A 20,822-nucleotide genomic window follows, 5' to 3' on the forward strand; every position below is an offset into this window, starting at 1 on the left:
CAGTGTGCATGGCTGGCTGGCTGTTCCTGCTCAGGGCTGTCCTACCATAGTTCAGTGGCAGAGCACATGCCTTGCCCACAGGAGTTCCTAGGTTCGATTCCCAGCATCTCCCTTTAGTGGGTGGTTCGTCTGCCCAGCTAGGTGATATTCAACCTGTTCTGGAGGGGGTTGCACTCCCCCTAAAGGATCAGGTTCATAGTTTGGGGGTGCTCTTGGATCCAGAACTGTCACTTGAGGCACAGGTGAACTCAGTGGCACGGAGCACTTTTTATCAGCTTAGGCTGGTATACCAACTATGCCCTTATCTGGACAGAGATAGCCTAGCTACAGTTATCCATGCTCTGATAACTTTTCGTCTGGATTACTGCAATGCGTTATATGTGGAGTTGCCTTTGAAAACGGTCCGGAAACTTCAGCTGGTCCAAAATAGGGCAGCAAGATTGTTAACAGGGACTGGCCTGCGAGCTCATATTACGCCAGTACTTTTCCAGCTGCACTGGCTGCCAGTCCATTTCCGGGCCCGATTCAAAGTGCTGGTGTTAACATTCAAAGCCCTTAACGGCTTGGGGCCAGGTTACCTGAAGGATCGCCTCCTCCCATATGTGCCTGCCTGGACCTTAAGATCATCATCAGCGGCCCTTCTCCGTGAGCCCCTGCCAAAGGAAGTGAGGCGGGTGGCTACTAGGAGGAGGGCTTTTTCTGTTGTGGCACCCCGGCTCTGGAATGAGCTCCCTAGTGAGGTTCGCCTGGCGCCTACATTGTATTCCTTTCGGCACCAGGTGAAGACCTTTTAATTTTCCCAGGCATTTTAGCATTTTAGCTTTCTAAATTTTTATCTTTGCTGTTTTAAATCTGTATTTTAAACTCTTGCACTGCTGCTAGGTTTTATTGTGGTTGTATTGTTATATTGTGGTTTTAATGTTCTATATATTTTAAATTGTTTTATTGTGTGTTGTTTGGTTTTAATTTTTGTGAACCGCCCAGAGAGCTTCGGCTATTGGGCGGTATAGAAATAAATAAATAAATAAATAAATAAAATTGTCAGGTCGCAGGTGATGGGAAAGATCTCTGCTTGAGAGCCACTGCCAGTCAGAGTCAACTGGATTGAGCTAAAGGAACCAGTAGTGTATGTCAGCTTCCTAGATTCCTTGGGGGAGGAAGATACACCTGCCTTTCCCAAGGGCATCTCTTGTGCTTCTGGTTGCTCACTCCAACCACCAAGCAGGAGGATCTGCCTTGCAGACCTGTCCTTAGCAGACCTGCTGCACACTAATATAGGCATGTTTCCAGTCCTGTGTGTTACTGTCAACTGTGACTTAAGGCAAAAGCCCCTAAAAGTTTTGCACACGGACCCAGAATCACCGTGCCTCATCTCACGCCCAGCAGATGTTTCATTTCTTCAAATGCGAAAGAAACTTTAACGAACTGAGATCTCGGTGCCTAGGATCAGCACTTCCCCCGTTGGATGCAGGGCTAATGTGTGGAGAAGGCGAAGAAGAAGAAAGAGAAAGCTCTCTCCTTTCTATTCAGATCATGATGTGGCTTTTTAGGAAACGGAATTTATTTGTTGTAAACAGAGCAGCAAAAAAATGTAACTCTCTGCCTCTGGTTGAGTTGGTGGTTGGGTTGTCTGTCTGTCTGTCTGTCTGTCTTTCTTTCTTTCTTTCTTTCTTTCTTTCTTTCTTTCTTCTCCCTGTCAGTTTACTGCAAGATTCCAGCTGAGTTAAAAAGTGTACTTCTAAAAGTACAGCTCAAGACAGCCATCACAAGATTGGAGCAAGGCAGCGCTCAATCTGCTTTCCATATCACTAACTGGGAGCGAAAGACGGACAGGCACAGCAAATGGTAAGGCTCCTGAAATGAACGTGTGTGGCTTTCAGAACGAGGTTTCCCCCTCCCCAAGGCAGGAAGAGGGTGACTCATTGAATCTCTCTCTCTCTCTCTCTCTCTCTCTCTCACCCCCCTCCCTCCTTGCTTTAGATGGCTGAGTGTGCTGGGGGAGAGCAAGAGGCGCTCCCACGCTCTTGACAGGTAAGCGTGCTCCTCCTGCTGCCTTGGTGCCTTACGCATCTGCCTTTATAGTGCATGGGTAAAACCTGGGAAATGGCCTTTCCCCAGAGACTGCTGGGATTCTGAATGGGTTCTTGGTGCCAAGACAGGGACAAGGAGAATGTTCAGGAGCTGCCGGTGAGCGTGCCCAGCAGCTCTTCCTGCCTCAAATGCTTCAGCTCCTTCACTTCTAGGACGCGGTCTCCTAAATGTGGGGAGGAGCATGTTTCTTCTGGATACTTGGCAACCAGCCTGGGGAAAGTTCCTCCGCAGAAATCCTGCTGAGCTTGGGCGTTCTCCCTGACCCTCTCCTTAGCAGTTTACTACAAGCTCTTGCACCAGACTTCCAAAGGGATCCACACAAGAGACGTTCCATTGAACCCCTTGGATTTCATGTAACCTGCTTATGGGTTACTGTTTACCAACCTGGTGTAGTTGGACTACAGCACCCATCATCCCTAGATAGCGTGGCCAATGGGAGTTGTAGTCCAACACCTGTGGGAGGCACCAGGTAGGGGGACCCTGTTGTAGAGTCTATAAAGTCTATCAAAACTTGCTGAGGAGAAAAGGAAAAGGTGGAAGAACATGGCCAGATTTTGTATTAGGGTTCATCTGGTGGGGCTATTGAGAGCCACCCGGTGATTGAATTTTATTACCTTTAGGGAGGGTTATGCTCAGTCAGATGTGACTGCATCCTGCTTTCAGCCTTTACAGGTCTGCAGCGAAGGGCACCTATTGCTAACAGCCGAGAACAGGCAGGGAAGAAGTGAGTTCTTTTGCTCCTGTTCCTTTAGGAGGCCACAGAGGGGCAAGCCACGGGAAGATTGGTGACACGCTGCTATGAGCAATGTGGGAAAGCCAGCAGGACCCGGATCAGCCCTTCCAGCTGAGCTGCCAAAAAGAAAGAGGGGGCGGCCAAGGAAGCAGCCGCAGGTAAATGAATGTCCAACCCATTTAGTAGTCTTGGTGCTTTCTTTGTCTCTTCACCATGTTAAGATTAATAGAAGGTTGCTGATGGCCATTCTTTGGCCACAATGAGACTGGAGTTGAATGGCTAAGACTGTGACCCTGAAACTGCATGGGAAATTCCAGATTGCTCTAATTTGGGGGCTCAGGAGCCTGTGTGTTTGCGGGGGGCGGTGCACACGCCATGGTGCAGCTCTAGCTGGAGCTTGGGGCCAATGTCCGGGGCCCGGCAGCCCAGGGGCCCCCCAAACGACCACCCAGAGAGCAGCAGGTGCTGGGAACCTCAGGGCAGCAGAAGCAAACTCCATCTTAATCCTGCAGTCATGGCAGTGCTAGGGAAAGTGGAAGGCAAAAGGAAGAGGGGCCGACCAAGGGCAAGGTGGATGGATGATATTCTGGAGGTGACGGGCTCGACCTTGGGGGAGCTGGGGGTGGCGACGGCTGACAGGAAGCTCTGGCGTGGGCTGGTCCGTGAAGTCACCAAGAGTTGGAAGTGACTGACCAAATAAACAACAACAAAAATGCAGACATGCACATGCTCAGCGGTTTACCAAAAAAAAAAAAAAATCAGGATTGCAAACACTTTTGTTTTTGTTCCTATTGGGAATGTAGAAGCAGTTGTACACATGGAATGGTGGCTGGGGGTGAAGAGATATGTGGGATAAGTGCTTCACCATGGAAGTAATACACATGGCCATCTAAGGGGGGGCACAGGACCCTTAGGTCCGGGGTCTAAAATTACCTCGCTGCACCACTATGTACATACACCAAGACGTACCAAAACCTAACCTGCCTGATGTGAAGTAAGTAAGGGGCTGATCACTCTAGCTTCAGCTGAAGTGGGAAAGCTAGCAGGGATGCCAAGGGGACTCTAGAAGCATATTTTAAAACCCCCAGTGAGGAGCAGCATTCGCTTTTCTTTTCTATCAGCTACTAACATGCCACTACGTATGGTTGAGGCAGCTGAAACAACCTTGCCAGGTTGCAAAATGCTGTGCATTAGTTAGCCTGGGCCCCTTATGATTCAGAGAGGTTCCCTTACCTTGCAACATTGCCTGAAGGCTGGAGAGACAGGCGAAGGGTCCGGAGAGAAGGGTGTTTCCAATCCATGCTTTCTTGCAAGAAGGAAACGGATCTTGTCTCAAATTTTGGTACAGGACATTCATATACATCTGAAATCCGCAAGGTGGCTTACAGTAAAATGTAAACACAATTACACACACACCCAAACAGTGTGACTGCATCTCTATTGATAGCGGAAATTTTCTCATGCCATTTTCCTACGTAGAAATTCACCTTCACCTGCAGATAAGCTTGTGCAGTGCAACACAGCCTTTTCCAACCTGGTGCCCTCCAGATGGTTTGGACTTCAGCTCCCATCAGCCCCATCCAGCATGGCCAATAGTCAGGAATGCTGGGAGTTGCAGTGTGGAATACTCCTATTCAGGATGCCTGGCAGCCAGTCATGCCCTTTTTCAGGATATTCCACTACATTGCCACCCAGTTTCCTGTTTTCCCCTGCCCCAAAAAGTCAGCCAACATTCTGTGCCCACTGAGCATGCTTGCTTCTCGCTGGGCTATTTGTGGGTCTCCCCCTCTTAGGTTTTTTTTCCCCCTGCTAAAGAATTTTTGTACTTCTGCAAACCATGAAGTTCCCCTGCTGATATTTCCCCCTGTGTGGATGAGGTTGTTTTGGCAACATAAGTTTCCATAATTAGACAACAAGTTTACTCTTAGAATATAGGATAAGTATCTGTCACTAAAGATCCAGAGTAGAGTTTTTAGGCTAAGTCTTACTCTAGTAAGACTTAGGGATTCCTGGAACCACAACCAGTCAAAAACCTACAGACAAACCTGTGTCTCCATTTCACCAAAACATTCTCTTGGTGACTTCATCCACAGCCTCATTCCATTGTGCTGATAGGTCCTCTCCACCCCACTCCAGCACCACCATTGGCAGCCTTACATCAGACCCAGCAACTGTGCTGTGCAGTTTAGGTGCAACAGCCATTGGTGCTTGTTGCACCTGGTCACAGCAGCTCCCAGCCAGGCACTCAACACCCACAAGCCCTATCAGTGGTCACTGCACAGCAGCTGAGCTTCCCAGAATCCTAACTTCCAGTTACGCTGACGGGGTCTGAGCTGGCAATGAGTGACCAGGGAAGGAGTCTTGGGCTTGTGATGGGCTGCTCAATGAGAATGTTGATCCAGTGTGCGGCTGCTGTGAAAAAGGCAAGTTGGGGATCATTAGGAAAGGGCTCAGGGATAAAACTGCCGACATCGTAATGCTTTATACAAATATGGCACAACCACACCGGGAACACCATGTACAGTTCTGGTCACTGCGCCTCAAAAAGGATATTGTAGAACTGGAAAAGGTGCAGAAGAGGGCAACCAAAATTATCAAGAGGCTGGAGCAACTCCCTTATGAGGAAAGGTTACAATGACTGGGACTGCTTAGTTTATTAAAAATGGTGGGTAAGCGGGGGACATAATAGAAGTGCATAAAATTATGCATGGATAGGGAGTTTTTCTTCCTCTCTCATAATTCTAGATCCCAGGGTCATCCAATGAAGCTCAGGGCAGATAAAAGGAAGGACTTCTTCACACAATGCACAAACTATGGAATTCACTACCACAAGATGTAGTGATGGCCACCAACTTGGGATGACCTTAAAAGGAGATCAGACATATTCGTGGAGGATATCAATGGCTACTAGTCATGATGCTATATATCCCCTCCAGTATCAGAAGCAGTATGCCCCTCAATACTAGTTGCTCAGGAACACAACTGGGAAGCTGCCATTGCATTCCCGTCCTGCTTGTGGGCTTCCCATTGGGGCATCTGGCTGGCCACTGTGGAAACAGAATGCTGGACTAGATGGATCTTTGGTCTGATACAGAAGGGCTCCTCTTGCATTGCCAAGTATGCCTGAGTTTGCTGGCCATTTCCAAGGCTGGTGCAATTTGGGGAGGGGAAGCATCAGTGTTGTGAGGCAAAATTATGGATTACTACCTGGAGAATACTATACTCTCAAAATGACCCTGAGCAGACAAGCAACATTTTTTATATGTGTTAATAATATGAAATAATTCAACTATACCTGGTGGGTGACAGGTGTTCCTTTGATAAACTATATGCACTGGAAATGCACTTTTGTTTGCATACTTCTGTTAAGAAAAAGCATTGAAATCTACCTGTGTTCAATAACATTTGCACTGCACTGCTATGGCCATTGTATAACTAACAAGAATTTGTTCCCGCAAAGTTTTCCTCCAAATCCTCTTTTGCAGATATTGATGTCAAATACTCTCTTGTTATTCCCTAGTTACTCAAATGTTCCCCCAATATTTGATATCTGTGTTTGACACCCAATGATATTTAATGTCAAGATTTGATATCTGACCATTATTAGTCTTCAGTGTTTGAGAAATGTGCAATGATCTAATATCAGTTATCAGTAGTGATAACAGATGCTGTCGTACATTGCCATGGTTGAAAGCCTTTTACTTTCAGGGAATCCTTTCTACAGCAATGTCTACCAAGGAACCCCTGCATGGTACAAAAGACTCTGTGGGCATGCTTCTAGGGTTCACACTCTCTTCACATGGAGACATGTTAGGTCTCAGTATCATGCACTATCCATGGAGAGTGTGCCCTAGAATATGGCCAGAGCAAGGAAAGGCCAATAGTGATGGGCAAGCTGTTCTTCTCATTGAGGAACCCTTGATAACCTTCCAAAGAACCTTGAGTTTCTCAGGAAATAGCTGGAAACTCAGCACTATAGTTGACACTACCTGATGGTTAACACTCAACAGTTTTTAATATTAATATTTTACACTTGACCTAAAATAGTCCTGAGTATTTGGCAGTTGGCTGCTTATACGATTTTGCATTTAAAGCTTGCAAAAATCATAGTGGTCCAGAGATAAAGCATTTGAATGGTGAATCATGAGTTTAAAATGTAACATTCAAATGCAAATTCAAACTATATTTCTCATTCAAATAAATGCACAATGAAATTGGAAAATTGGCCAAATTTCTGATATTCGTGAATATTCTTTTCAGCTCTACTCCATGTTCCTTTGCTGATATTTTCTTTTCTTTTCTTTCAGTTTTTGTGCTAGCTGTCTTTATCCCCACTTCCCTTTTACAAAGATGTGAAAGTCTTGCTTCTTAACTGGAGGCACTCATCATTCTCCCACTGAATGAAAACCCTTGCATTCCTTTTTCTTTTTCTTTTTTAAGCTATTTTTTAAAAATCTAGCATGTAGTTTGTAAGATAAAACTTGATCTTACAAACCATATTAGTCAGCTACCATTGTAGGAGTGAGTAGCAGCTCTCACAGCTAGTCATCTAAGAAATGGCAGTATGTGTGAACTATTCCTTTCTTTATCTGCTGGCAAATAATTTATTACTCAAGACACATTGGGCTTGTAATTCCTTGTATTGATAAGCTTGTCTCCTGCACCTGTGGGATTGCTCTTCGTTTGAAAGTGCTGCCCTTTCGGTGTATTCTGTAAGACATCCCACCTCTCCAGCATCTCTGCTCTGTACAGTGTGAGTACATTCCTTTTCTGTGTCCAAACAGGAGCCTGCTGGGCCATTGCCACCAAAGAAACCACGTGGAAGGCCAAAAGGAAGCAAAAAGCTGAGCACTGCTAGTGGACAGATGGTAAGAGAACCAGTAGCAGGAACAGTTCTCAAGCTGATTGGCACACAACCCATCTCCTCCTGGAGTTTTGAAGGAGAAGTGGGGAGGGAGGGACGTGCATTCGTCTTTAATTTAAGCCTTTGGCATCCATACATTTCTAGGTCTGGTGAAAGCTTTAAAAATGAATTCACATAATTCATGCAAGCTACAGTCCTCTCTCTATTATCAGCCCCCACCTCTGCTTAAATATATCCCGCCTGTTGTCTAGCCATCATTCTTTCCACCTGGCTGCTGTTGTTGTCCAGCTGTTGAATTTTCATAATTCTCCATTATTATCATTAATTGCCTTGTTCTCATCATAACTATGCTTTAACCCTTTTGCCTAATGTCCGATGCTCGTCTTTGTCATCCTGAGCATCATCTTTAGCTTGAACAATACTGCCTTTTTGAATCTAATTCAAAACGGTTGTTGTTGTTATTGTTGTCATCCTCCTCCTCCTCCTCTGCTCCTCCTCATTCTCCCTATCCCTAATGTGTCCTCACCATGGACTTTCCTCCATATTCCTACCTCTCCTGAGCCCAAGACCATAAGTTCTGCTGCCAGCCTCCTCCTTCTCTTGCACTCAGTCTGATGGCTTCATCTGCTCCACAAGGGAGTTGAGAGGTGGGCTGGAAAGCAAGGATAATCTTTTCTGTTCCCCTCAGACTTGTACAGCGGTGAAACTGGGTAATTTTAATCCCTAGACTTAATGGTCTTATTGTGGGGTGGGGCGGCTTCAGATGGCCAGGTGTATAACTTCAGTTGTGAAGCACATAACTAACATTTCTCTTCACTCCCCACCAACCACCATTATATGGTTTAAAACTGCTTCTGCATTTCTGTTTTGTTATAACAGCAACAAAACTGTTTGCTAACCCTGATTTTTTTAAAAAAAAATTATCCGTGCATGTGCGGTTTTACAATGTAAGGTGCAATCCTAAGCATGTTTAGACAGAAAAGGGGCCTACAACTCTCAGCATGCTTCAACTTGCATAGGATTGCACCCTTAAACTCACTTGAGTCATAGTACCATCGTGACTGCAGGAATAAAATGGAGTTTGCTTCTGCTGCCCTGAAGCCCTCATCACCTGCCACTCTCTGGGTGGTCATTGGGAAGGGGGGCGCTGGGCCTGCAGAGGTCTAGCGGCACCACTGGACCTGTGTGTGTGAAATTAAAAGGGGGCTGGACACAAACACCCAGCACTGTTTGAAGTGCTTCCACTGCAACCAGATAAGCCTGCTGAGGTCCACTGTCCCGGGGGGGGGACGGGACCAGAGGACACCTTGGCCAGGGCCCACTCAGCCCTGCTTTCCTTCCTACTTCTTTCCTTAACCCCATCCTCTCCATTGCCAGTACTTTACTGGTGGTTGCTCATGTTTCCTTTTAATCTTCATGTGCTGACTTTTGTTGCTGCTCATGGTTCCTTTTCTGGCACTGCCGATCAAGAAAGCTGCTAATGGTCTTGCCTTGGCTGCAAAGACCACATGTTACCTAAGGGGGGGGGTATTTTTTGGTGTCTTCTTTATTACAGGTACAAGCTTCAGCTGAAAAAAGGCCCAGGGGAAGACCACGAAAATGGGTGAGTTGTGTGGAATGAAAATTGAACCTAAGAGCATAAGAAGAGCCCTGCTGGATCAGACCAAGGGGCCATCTAGTGCAGCATTCTGTTCACACAGTGGCCCAGCAGCTGCTGACAAGGAACCCACAAGCAAGACACGAGTGCAAGAGCACTCTCCTGCCCATGTTCCCCAGCAACTGGTGTACATAGGCTCACTGCCTCTGGTTCTGGAGGTCATTGTTGTTGTTTTTCTCAAGCAGCATCTAATGTTCTAAAGAAGCCTGAGGAGGGACTGCAAAAGCCACTCTCACAGCAATTCTGAGGTACCATTTGGAAAGCAAGCTACACCTGGGGAGAGAGCAGCAAACCCTGGGGACAGAAAGGCCCTGCACGCTCCTTCCCGCAGCTTCTTCAGAACATCTTAAGCCATTCGCCATCAATGAGGGTTTCCAGATTTGCCAGATGGACTCATGTGCAAAAAGACACATGGGGAGCAAGCTTGATTATCACCCAGCAAAGAGAATGAACTTCCTGAAGGCTAGAGACAAGCCACTAACCTGCTGGTGAGCAGGTCAGCAGCCGGCCTGTTTCAAGAGTCTGGAAGATGCTGCTCCCAGATTTAACCAGTGGAGGCTGGTGGCTTCAATGCCAGTGGGGCAGAAAGTCCACTCCAGGCAATGAATCCACTCCAAGTGAAGCACCTTGGGCAGCTCCTCTAGAGTTCTGGCTGGTTCTGACTGAAACATGGAGCAGATCTACCACCCCACTGACATTGGAGCCACCAGCCTCCACTGGATTTAACCTTCATCTGTCTACATCAGGGGCAGGCAACCTGGGCTCCCTCCAGATATTTTGGACTACAGCTCTCATAATCCTTGACTGTTGATCATGCTGGCTGAGGCTGATGAGGGTTGTAGTCCAAAACATCTGGAGAGCACCCAGTTGCCTATCTTTGGTACACATGATAGTTAAATCCCATTTTTTGCCATCTCTCCTTAGCAAGAAATATCACAGCTGCAACCCTCAGCACATTTACCTGGCAGTAAGTTTCACTGGACACAGCCAGACTGACTCCAAAGTACACATGCAAAGGACTGCACAGAAAGAGCCTTCCATCAATTGGTGTCATTCCTGGCCTTGATCCCTAGTAGCTTTTTGTCCTTTCCCTTTGGATTTTGTGAAAGGCGCTCTGCCTAGAGTACAAAGGCAGAAGAGGGGTTCTCTTGTCACCTTTTTTTAGCCACCTTTGTTTTGTTTTGTATTTCTAGCATTTAAAAGCCACTGTTTATAGATTAGGTGGTTCTGATCACCTGCAGAGGGAGATCCCTTATAAGCCAGAACCAGAACGCCAAATGGCTCGATGTTTCTCTCTTTAAAATATTTATACCCTGCCTTCCCAGAATGGTCAAGGCAACTCACATTAACAAAACAAAGCAAAAGTTAAACAAGACTCCATACTAAAAATACAGATAGGAGGAGGTGGCTCGCTTGCTTGCGAAGGATCCTGCGTGCAGCCTTCAGAACTGTCACGGTGGCGAGCTGTGAGACACCTGCTGACACAGGCTGGCCTGTGGTTAAACTGCCAGCAACACGGGGGTGCAGGGGGGAAAGACTCTCAGCCATGACTCACGGCAGCGCTTTGCAACTGCTTGGTGTCTCTGATACATGGCTGGAGACAACGTGGGACCTGAAGCAGAAGGAGAGGCTTGTGACAGCCAAGTCTAAGCTCTAGCCCAGGGATTCCAAGGCTGTGGCCCACGGTCGGACCGCTACTGGCCCTTGGCACACTTTTTCGTGTTTCCTGAGGCCACAATGAAAATAGTGGAGCGGGGTGTGGAACCTCTTTCAGCCTGAGGGCAAAGGGGGTGGGGCCAAAAAATGAAAGGAATGCCTGCCTATTTTAGCTTAAAGCATTGCTGATCTCATATAATGGAGAACAGGCAGGAAAACATGGACAAGATCAAGGATCAGATTCTGATTACATTATGATACTGTTGCAGAGTGTCAGGAAACTCAGGGAATTCACACATCCAACAGAACCCCCAAAGCCAGTCCAAGGCGGCGCTCAAAGCCACATTTTCTATGTCTATTCAATTGGGCTGGGGCTGATGGCACTTGTAGTCTAAAACGTCTGGAGGGCACCACATTTGGGAAGGCTGCATGACAATCATCACCAAACCACACGGGCCTTCTGTTTCTTGCTACTTGCCAAAATACTGCTGAGCACACAGGCACTACCTAGTGACCACTAAGGAAAGGGCCTTTTCAGTGGTGGCACTGCATTTGTGAAATGCTCTCCCCAGAGAGGCTCACCAGGCACCTATGCTGTGGTCTTTTGGGTGAACATCCTTTTATTTTCCCAGGCTTTTTGGTCTTTCATGGGGGGGGGGGTTAAAACGTGTTAGTGTGTTTTAAGATCCTTGTACTGCTGCTGGCTTTTGCTTTGTTTGTTTTTACTCTAGTTTTATTACATTTCAAACTTTTTAGTGTGTGTTTTTACTATTTTTAAACTATTGTATTTTATGATTTCAAGTCTTGCTTTTTCAACCAGTGTGAGAGAGCCAGTGTGGTGTAGTGGCAAGAGTGTTGGACTAGGAGCTGGGAGATCCGGGTTCTACTCCCCACTCGGCCATGGAAGCTCACTGGGTGACTTTGGGCCAGTCACAGACTCTCAGGCCAACCCACCTCACAGGGTTGTTGTTGTGAGGATAAAACGGAGAGGAGGAGGATAATGTAAGCCGCCTTGGGTTCCTTGCGAGAGGAAGAAAGGCGGGGTATAAATGCAATAAATAAATAAATAAACCACCCAGAGAGCTTTGGCTATTGGATGGTATAGAAATGTAATAAATTAAACTAAAAGTACCCAAGCAATAATAACCATGACCAAAAAGGTCATGTGTGAAACAACTTGAGAAGTGGGGTGAGGGTGTCACTTCTGTATGTCACCTAGCAGAGTATTCTTTAAGAAACATTTACTGAAAGCTGGTTGTATTTTGTTGCTTGGACATTTTTTATGTTTTATATTAGCAGCTGTTTCTGTTTCTCTTGTAGCTTGCTGTCCAGGAGGAAGAATCTCAGAAAGCCAGTGTTCAAGGGAGAAGCGACCCAAGTTCTAGTACATCCCCCGCCACAAAAGGTTTGTGGGCAGCAGTAGTGTAGTGGCAAATCCAGAAGCGCAGGGTCCCTCCGTGACCGTCACAGCCACGCCCCCTTCTAAGATTACACAACCTTGTGAGACATACAGCCTTCAACTGGGATCCAAAAACAGTGCAGCTGAGAGCAAGGCAGGGGTATTTCAATTGGACGTCTGAGAAAAAATGCAGGGGTGTCAAAATCATTTTCACTGACTCAAACACAAACACTTTAGGTTTTCGAAATATGATAGTCTATGGAAGCTTCACCTTCACTCAGCGGCAGGGAAGGGGAGGGGAGGGGACTGCTGCAAGAGCCTGGCCCACAGCGGTAGGCTGGGGGTGGGAGGGACCTGGCTGAGACCTGGCTCTTAAAAAAGTCCCCGGTCTTCATCCCTGTGAGACCCCCCACCCCTACACCCCCGGTGGGAAGTTTTTGAAAGTAATGTGAAGAAGGCCCTAACGAGAAATTGGGGTGGAGGCACCATACCTCATTGCAGGAAGCTGCATGTCAAGCATTTGCTTTTGAAAGGTTTGAAATTTAAAAGGGGGAGACTGAGGAGGCATCACTTGCTGTGTATTTTCACACTGCTTGCTATTTGGTTATTTAATCACGTTATGTACAGAGTCAACTGTTGAGCATCAAGCAGCCAAGCACCACCTTGATTTCTAAGAAAGCCAGTGTCGATGCCTCTTGATAAATTCCGGGGTGTTTAACCTCATTTGTTCAAATCCATTTCCTCCCCGCCTCCTGCTGTGGCATCATTTCTCGCCTCTAAGAAACACGGTGACATCAGCACAGCCACAGACTCCTTTGTGATAGCCTCACTTCCTGCCCAGTTCTCTGTCGCATCTGTATCTTATGTAGTTCCTTAATACCACTTAAAAGAATGGCAACAGCGTGTCGTGCTTCCCTCCTCGGCTTAGAAGGGCCACATTCACAGGCACACACACGCAGCCCCCAGCCTGCGCCATCTAATAAGATAGATTTAAATGTGAAAGGAGAAAGCAGTGATGTGAGGACTCGAATGGGTCGGCGTGGTATGTCATGCCTACCTAGAATTTCAGAAAGAAATATTAGTATGTGCTCTTCTCTGTGGGAAGGCAGAGATTTACATCGGTGGAGGTGCTAAGTGACGGTTGCTACGTGCGGGAACATAATGCTCGGAAATATGGGACGAAACAGCCGGGACTATTTGAGGATGTAGCAGATCCTACAGAACACGTTCCATTTTAGCCAGCAAGTCAAGGGCAGCTCCATGTGTGAGGGGGCTCCCAGCAAAGTGTCATCCCATAGGTACCCTTCCCGAGATCCACATGGGCTCGCTTGCTTGTGCAGTTTTGCTGGCTGCGGAGGCGAGGCAGGCAGCAACACCACTGCTGTGATCCGCAGCGAGCTCCTGATTGCCCACCATTTCTATGTTCCTACAACAGCCTTGTGGGGGCACGAACATGGCAGAGCCATGAATGCCTGCCTTTGCCACCTGATCAAGGCCAGGGGAAATGGGCAGGCAGGAGGGCCAAGCGCAAGCAAATGCAGAGCTTCCGAGGGTGGCAGGCCCATAGAAGCTCCCTGAAGATGCCGGGTGATACCATCAGCCCTAGAAGCAATCCTGCCCACAGTTCCCTGCTGAGGTGAATGGGATGGAACCAGCCCGATCGGGCAGGGTTCATAGAATCATAGAATCATAGAATAGTAGGGTTGGAAGGGGCCTACAAGGCCATCGAGTCCAACCCCCTGCTCAATGCAGGAATCCAAGTCAGAGCATCCCTGACAAATGGCTGTCCAGCCTCGTCTTGAAGGCCTCCAGTGTGGGAGAGCCCACCACCTCCCCAGGTAATTGGTTCCATTGCCGTATTGCTCTGACACTCAGGAAGTTTTTCCTGATGTTCAGTCGGAATCTGGCTTCCTGTAACTTGAGCCCATTATTCCGTGTCCTGCACTCTGGGATGATCAAGAAGAGATCCTGGCCTTCTTCTCTGTGACAACCTTTCAAGTACTTGAAGAGTGCTATCATATCTCCCCTCAGTCTTCTCTTCTCAAGGCTAAACATGCCCAGTTCTTTCAGTCTCTCTTCATAGGGCTTTGTTTCCAGTCCCCTGATCATCTTTGTTGCCCTCCTTTGAACCCTCTCCAGCTTGTCTGCATCCTTCTTAAAGTGTGGTGCCCAGAACTGGACACAGTACTCCAGATGAGGCCTAACCAGTGCTGAGTAGAGGGGAACTAGTACTTCCCGGGATTTGGAAGCGATGCTTCTATGAATGCAGCCCAAAATAGCATTTGCCTTTTTTGCAGCCACATCACATTGTTGGCTCATATTCAGCTTGTGATCGACGACAATTCCAAGATCCTTCTCGCTCGTAGTGTGGTTGAGCCACGTATCCCCCATCTTGTAACTGTGCATTTGGTTTCTTTTTCCTAGGTGCAGAACTTGGCATTTGTCCCTATTAAATGCCATTCTGTTGTTTTCTGCCCAGCACTCCAGTCTATCCAGATCACTTTGAATTTTGTTTCTGTCTTCCAAAGTATTAGCTATCCCTCCCAATTTTGTGTCATCTGCAAATTTGATCAGCATTCCCTGCACCTCCTCCTCCAAGTCATTAATAAAAATATTGAAGAGCACTGGGCCCAGGACTGAGCCCTGCGGTACCCCACTCGTTACCTCTCCCCAGCTTGAGAAGGTCCCATTGATAAGCACTCTTTGAGTCCGATTCTGTAGCCAACTGTGGATCCACTGGATTGTTGTTTCATCTAGCCCACTTCGAGCTAGTTTGCTCATCAGGATATCATGGGGCACTTTGTCGAAAGCTTTGCTGAAGTCGAGGTATATGATGTCTACAGCATTCCCACAGTCTACAAGGGAGGTGACTTGATCAAAAAATGAGATCAGATTTGTCTGGCAGGACTTGTTTTTGACAAATCCATGTTGGCTTCGAGTAATCACGGCATTGTTGTCAAGGTGCTTCCAGATGGATTGCTTTATGATCTGCTCCAGAATTTTCCCAGGGATTGATGTCAGACTGACTGGTCTGTAGTTCCCAGGTTCCTCCTTTTTACCCTTTTTGAAGATAGGGACAACGTTAGCCCTCCTCCAGTCATCTGGCACTTCCCCGGTCCTCCATGATTTCTCAAAGAGAATAGACAGCGGTTCTGAGAGTTCTTCTGCCAGTTCCTTTATGACTCTAGGATGCAGTTCATCTGGCCCTGGAGATTTGAACTCATTCAAAGTAATGAGGTGTTCCTTGACCATATGCCTGTCGATCTCAAGCTGCAATCCTGCCCCTTCAGCCTGTACTTCGCCTTTGCCAGGGGGGTCATAGACCCCCTTTTGGGAGAAGACTGAGCCAAAGTAGGAATTGAGCACCTCTGCCTTTTCTTTGTCCTCTGTTATCATTTTGCCATCCTTATTTAATAGCTGAACAACCATTTCTTTCCTCTGCCTTTTACTATGCACGTAGCTGAAGAAAGCCTTTTTGTTGTTTTTAGCATCCCTCGCTAACCTCACCTCGTTCTCCGCTTTAGCCTTCCTGACGCCATCCCTGCAATTCTGTGCTACCTGCCTGTACTCTTCCTTTGCTACTTGGCCTTCTTTCCACTTCCTATATGTGTCCTTTTTTGTTTTCAGGTCATCCCTAAGCTTTTTGTGAAGCCACATTGGCTTCTTCTGTTGTCTTCCACCTTTTCTTCTTGTTGGAATTGTTTGTGATTGTGCCTTGAGAATTTCCTTTTTTAAAAGTTCCCACCCATCTTGGACTCCTTTTCTCGCTAGCATTGCTTGCCATGGGACCTTACTGATCATTGTTCTGAGTTTATTAAAATCAGCTTTCCTAAAATCCAGGGTACGCGTTTGAGTACACTCGGCTTTTGCTTCCCTTAGAACCAAGAACTCAAGTACAACATGGTCGCTTTCCCCCAGAGTTCCTGTAACTGCTACTTTATCCACTAAGTCATCTCTGTTGGTTAGGATCAAGTCAAGGATAGCCGATCCTCTAGTTCCTTCCTCTACTTTCTGTAGGAGGAAGTTATCCGCCACACAAGTCAGGAATTTCCTGGAGGGGCCATGTTTTGCAGAATTTGTCTCCCAACAAATATCGGGGAAATTGAAGTCCCCCATTACTACTACATCATGCTTCCTTAAAACATTGGCTATTTGCTTTTCAAAAGTTTCATCCTTGTCTTCTCCTTGATTGGGTGGCCGGTAGTAGACTCCGACCACCAGGTTCCTTTTATTCTTTGCTCCATTTATTTCAACCCAGATGCTCTCGATGGGGCTACCAAGCTCCTCCTCCTGTATTTCTGTGCAGAGATATGTATTTTTCACATACAGTGCAACCCCGCCTCCCTTTCTGTTCCTCCTGTTCTTTTTGAACAAGTTATATCCTTCAACTGCTGTATTCCAGTCATGAGAGTCATCCCACCAAGTCTCAGTTATACCTATCAAGTCATAATTTCCCTCCTGTATTAAGAGTTCAAGTTCGTTCTGTTTGTTTCCCATACTCTGGGCATTAGTATATAGACATCGAAGACCATGTGCTTCATAGTCTGGCTTTCTTCCTACCTGTGTCTGAAGACTATTATTGGGCACTATCAGAGCTGTTCTCTCCATTGCAGTGCATGCGCCTATGTCCATTGTTACCCCCAACATTACATCTCCCTTCCCCGTAGGATTCAGTTTAAAGCCCTCCTGATGAAGTTCTTCATGCTGTGGCCAAACACATTCTTCCCAGCCTTTGTGAGGTGCAACCCATCCCTAGCCAACAGCCAATCTTCCAGGAAGTATAGCCCGTGGTCCCAGAATCCAAATCTCTCTCGTCGGCACCACCTTCGTAGCCAGTCATTCACCCAGAGTATTTTTCGTTCCCTTTCTATCCCTCTTCTAACTACTGGAAGGATGGATGAGAAAACTATCTGGGCCCCAAAGTTCTTGAGTTTCCTTCCCAAAGCTTCAAAGTCTGACGTGATCTCTTCGTAGCTCCACTTGGCGGTATCATTTGTTCCCACATGGATGAGAAGAAAGGGATACCTGTCAGTGGGCTTTATGAGTGCAGGCAACCTTTCAGTCACGTCTCTAATCTGTCCTCCCGGGAGACAACATACCTGGCGAGTCCACGGGTCTTCGCGACATACTTGGGTCTCGATCCCACGCAGCAAGGAGTCTCCCACTACTACCACTCTTCTCTTCTTCTTCTTGTAGGCCTGGGTTTCATCGCCTCTGTTTGACTGACCTTTAGCCTCTTGCTCACTCTCATGCAGGTTCCCCTGTGATTCTTCCTCTGCAGGCTGTCCTCCAGTCTCAGGGTTGAGGCCTGTGATGTCCCTTTCTCCTCTACCATTCAGCTCTCTTCCTGCATAAGCATAGAGTGAGAGCAAGGGGGAAGCCCCAGGTCTGTATGTACAACTAGGTATGTATGGCTAGTGGTACTTGTAACTACCTGTTGGTTCAGTTCTCTGTAGGATGCTGTCAGCACATGAGTTTTTGTTCAAAGAAGTGCTCCCGCAAGTACTTTCCGTGGGGCCTCTGAATCTAGTTGCAAATCAGCTCTACTGAGACGCTCCAGGAGCAGCTCAAGCTCCTTCTGTCTGAGGGACTAACAACACAGTGCGCTTGCAGCAGATCCCTGGTGTTTGGAAAAGAAAAGTCGCTGGAGGGATGTGTTAGGAGTGGGCAGCAATGGAGGGAGAGGACTGTAGCCCTTTTCCTGGTCATTTCTCCACTCCTTATTATCTCTCACATAGGTTAGTCCCTCCCTATACATTTTATTCACGTTGTGAATCCTGCCCAGGGGGCGGGGAGCATTTGAAGCAGAGGAATTGTCGTTACAGAACCAGTTAAGCACCTCTTCCTCTACCATTTCTCCACTTAAAATTCCCTCCCTGAAGCGGCTTTTCTCTTTTTTAAAAATAGCGCCGAGGCTGTTAGACGTGTTTGCATGTAGTACTGGGGCTATTGGACACACATATGAGGCCTTCCCCATCTTACAGCTCTTGCCATAGGGTGCACTGTGGGGAACATTCTGCCAAATGGAACCTGTCATGTTGGAAATAATCTGGTATTTCTGGGATGCATAAAAACCCTTTGCATCACTGTTAGGGAACTGCCCTCCCTGTTCTCTAGATCCTCTGTCTAGCACAAGCCTTCTTATATGGAGGTCAGCTGTACGACTGCAGTGCTCTAGCACCATAGCTTCCACACTGTGAGCTGAGAAACCCTGGGGCTCCCCCAGAAGCTTCTCAGATTGTCCACAGTGAGGTCACAGATAGCTTAACAATCTACCCCTGGTGAGTGGCGATGCAGTGTTCTGGGATTCCACACTCTGTCTGCCTGGGGTCCTCCTTGGCAGTGCTCCACGGCTGTGACTGTGCACTCCCTATTATTATTATTATTATTATTATTATTATTATTATGCTCCTTTTTTCCCACTACTGGGACTCCAGGCAGCTTTACAATATTAAAAACTTGTACAGTTAAAACATATAAACAGAAATATACAAAAGTTAAAAAATATAATTCAATCATCAATAATATTAAAATTGTATAAAATATCAGAGTTTTTAAAAGACAACAACGATATAAACAATAGTGCCAGTCCGTCATATTCTCACAGGTCCAGACTGCCTATCCTCAAAGGCCTGCCGGAACAAAAAAGTTTTTGCCTGCCTGCGGAGACATGCCAAGGAGGGTGCCACTCTGGCCCCTGGGAACATGTGCCAGAATCTTCTGCCGTGCACAGAAGCTCCTCTTCAGCAGACGACTCAGTGTGGGAAGGGTTCCCCAAGGGTAGAAAGTTTGAAAACAAGTGCTGTAATTCATTCTTCATCTCATGTTCTCTTTAGGCACCATTGGGAAAGGATGTCACAGGGTCAACAGAAATACAGAATTCAGGAGATCTTTGAGTCCCTCCCCGTCTGAAATTCAGCAGCAGTCGTCTTGTTGATGTGCAACTGAAGCAAACATGTATTAAATCCCCATTGTGCCACAACCATGCAGAGTGAGCCCCTGTTCTTGCTTTCTGTGTGCATGTGTGTTGATGTCACTTTGTGCCCAGTCCAATAACCATCTCTCATAAAGTTCAGACATTCGCTTTTGAGACAGTAGGCTTTAACTGAAGAGGATTCTTAGATCTCATCAGGATTTATATGAAATTAAGCTTGCACCACTTTCTTTTAAAGCCTTTACAGCTTTGTGCCTTGTGCCTTTGGGAATGCTCAGTCTCCCAGAAAGCCAGGATGTTGACTTTAATAAATGAGGCAAGTCTGAAGGACAAACAGCATTAGGATCAGCAAGTTTACTCAGAGGTCCCACTTAGTACAATGGGGCTTTCATCCTTGTAAGTGTGCTTAGACTTGCAGCCTGGCGACAAGGTAGACTAACATCTCAGAGGCTCGAGGCTCTCTTGTAGAATTGTTATTGCCCAGGTAGACACATGAATTTTTTGTGTCCTGCTGTGGTCTCTGCTTTGCCAAGTTTTCCTAGCATTTCAAGCTGTTCCCTGGAAATGCCAAACTAAGTTCCCAGAAACATGAATGGCACTGGGGCATGTTGCCGTGTGTCTTCATTCACACACATGTGAACTTGCATGTATACTCGTGTATCCATGAATATGGGACTAAGGGGACTGTTACCAGACATGTGGTGTGAACACAGTGGCTTAGATCCAGATTTAAGCTGGAACAACTGTGGTGGCAGAAGTGGACTTCCCTGTCCCCTCCTTCTCAAGACAGCCCCTCCTACCCTCTGGAAATGCCACACAGCGTGTCAGGAGAGCCTGCCAAATGGGGTGAACTGTGGTGGTTGGGGGGAGGGGATCCCCCAAAATCAGGCCGAGGGTCCTTCTGTGAGCCGAGCCCTTCTGCCCACAGAAGGTCCCTTCCCCTCATGGAAGGCAGATCCTGGACTGAACTCAGAAGATGTATGCACATGCTCCAACACAGTGTGGAATAGCGGCTGCTTAAATGGGGAAATTAGCTCAAACTCTTGCTAAAGTCCAAAAGTGTAAACTTTATTTTTAAAGATTTTGTTCCTAACAATCACACACACACACACACACACAAGTTACAAAAAAGAAAAATGGCTTGGTTAGTATACCAACCCCCTAGCCCATAGGCCAGAGTACTAGTTCTAATAGTACTTAGATAAAGATAGAAAAAGGCAAAGATTGGGGAAATTGCCAATTGCTGAATACGGAGTGGAAATGGCGAGGCAGGGGATTGGGAGGCTATGTGACCACAGGAAGCCCAGGCGCTGGCGATAATAGTGGGCTGTAGGGGTGGAAATGGATAGATGCGGGAGGAAAGGAGGAGAAACAGAGCATAAGTGGTTATAATTACCTGGGTTCAGAATAAAGGAGGGCTTCGCTTCCTGGCTGGTTGCAAATAGTTACAAAAATGCTGTGGGCACAAACTGTCCTCAGATTCCTCAG

The 20,822-nt window shown here is 46.9% G+C and overlaps 1 protein-coding gene across 3 annotated transcripts; it reads left to right on the forward strand.

The window, feature by feature from the left end:
• Positions 1-1,549: 1,549 nt before the first annotated feature.
• On the forward strand, positions 1,550-19,381 carry LOC146354728 (uncharacterized). 3 transcript variants are annotated; one of them, XM_084832455.1, is made up of 8 exons: positions 1,550-1,845; positions 1,981-2,031; positions 2,844-2,982; positions 7,609-7,692; positions 9,244-9,291; positions 12,322-12,406; positions 17,682-17,804; positions 19,237-19,381. In XM_084832455.1, exons 3-7 carry the CDS (start codon positions 2,890-2,892, stop codon positions 17,753-17,755), a joined length of 384 nt encoding a protein of 127 aa, XP_084688581.1. In that variant the 5' UTR covers positions 1,550-1,845; positions 1,981-2,031; positions 2,844-2,889; the 3' UTR covers positions 17,756-17,804; positions 19,237-19,381. The 3 variants fall into 3 exon arrangements, with proteins under 3 accessions (XP_084688581.1, XP_084688582.1, XP_084688580.1); XM_084832456.1 differs by having other exon boundaries at positions 17,682-17,786; positions 19,237-19,380; XM_084832454.1 differs by lacking the exon at positions 17,682-17,804 and having other exon boundaries at positions 19,237-19,380.
• Positions 19,382-20,822: the final 1,441 nt, after the last annotated feature.

Source organism: Heloderma suspectum, chromosome 2, assembly GCF_057233095.1.
Source record: "Heloderma suspectum isolate Gila_16-S chromosome 2, 16-S_ref, whole genome shotgun sequence".
In the NCBI taxonomy this organism is placed as follows: Eukaryota; Metazoa; Chordata; class Lepidosauria; order Squamata; family Helodermatidae; genus Heloderma; species Heloderma suspectum.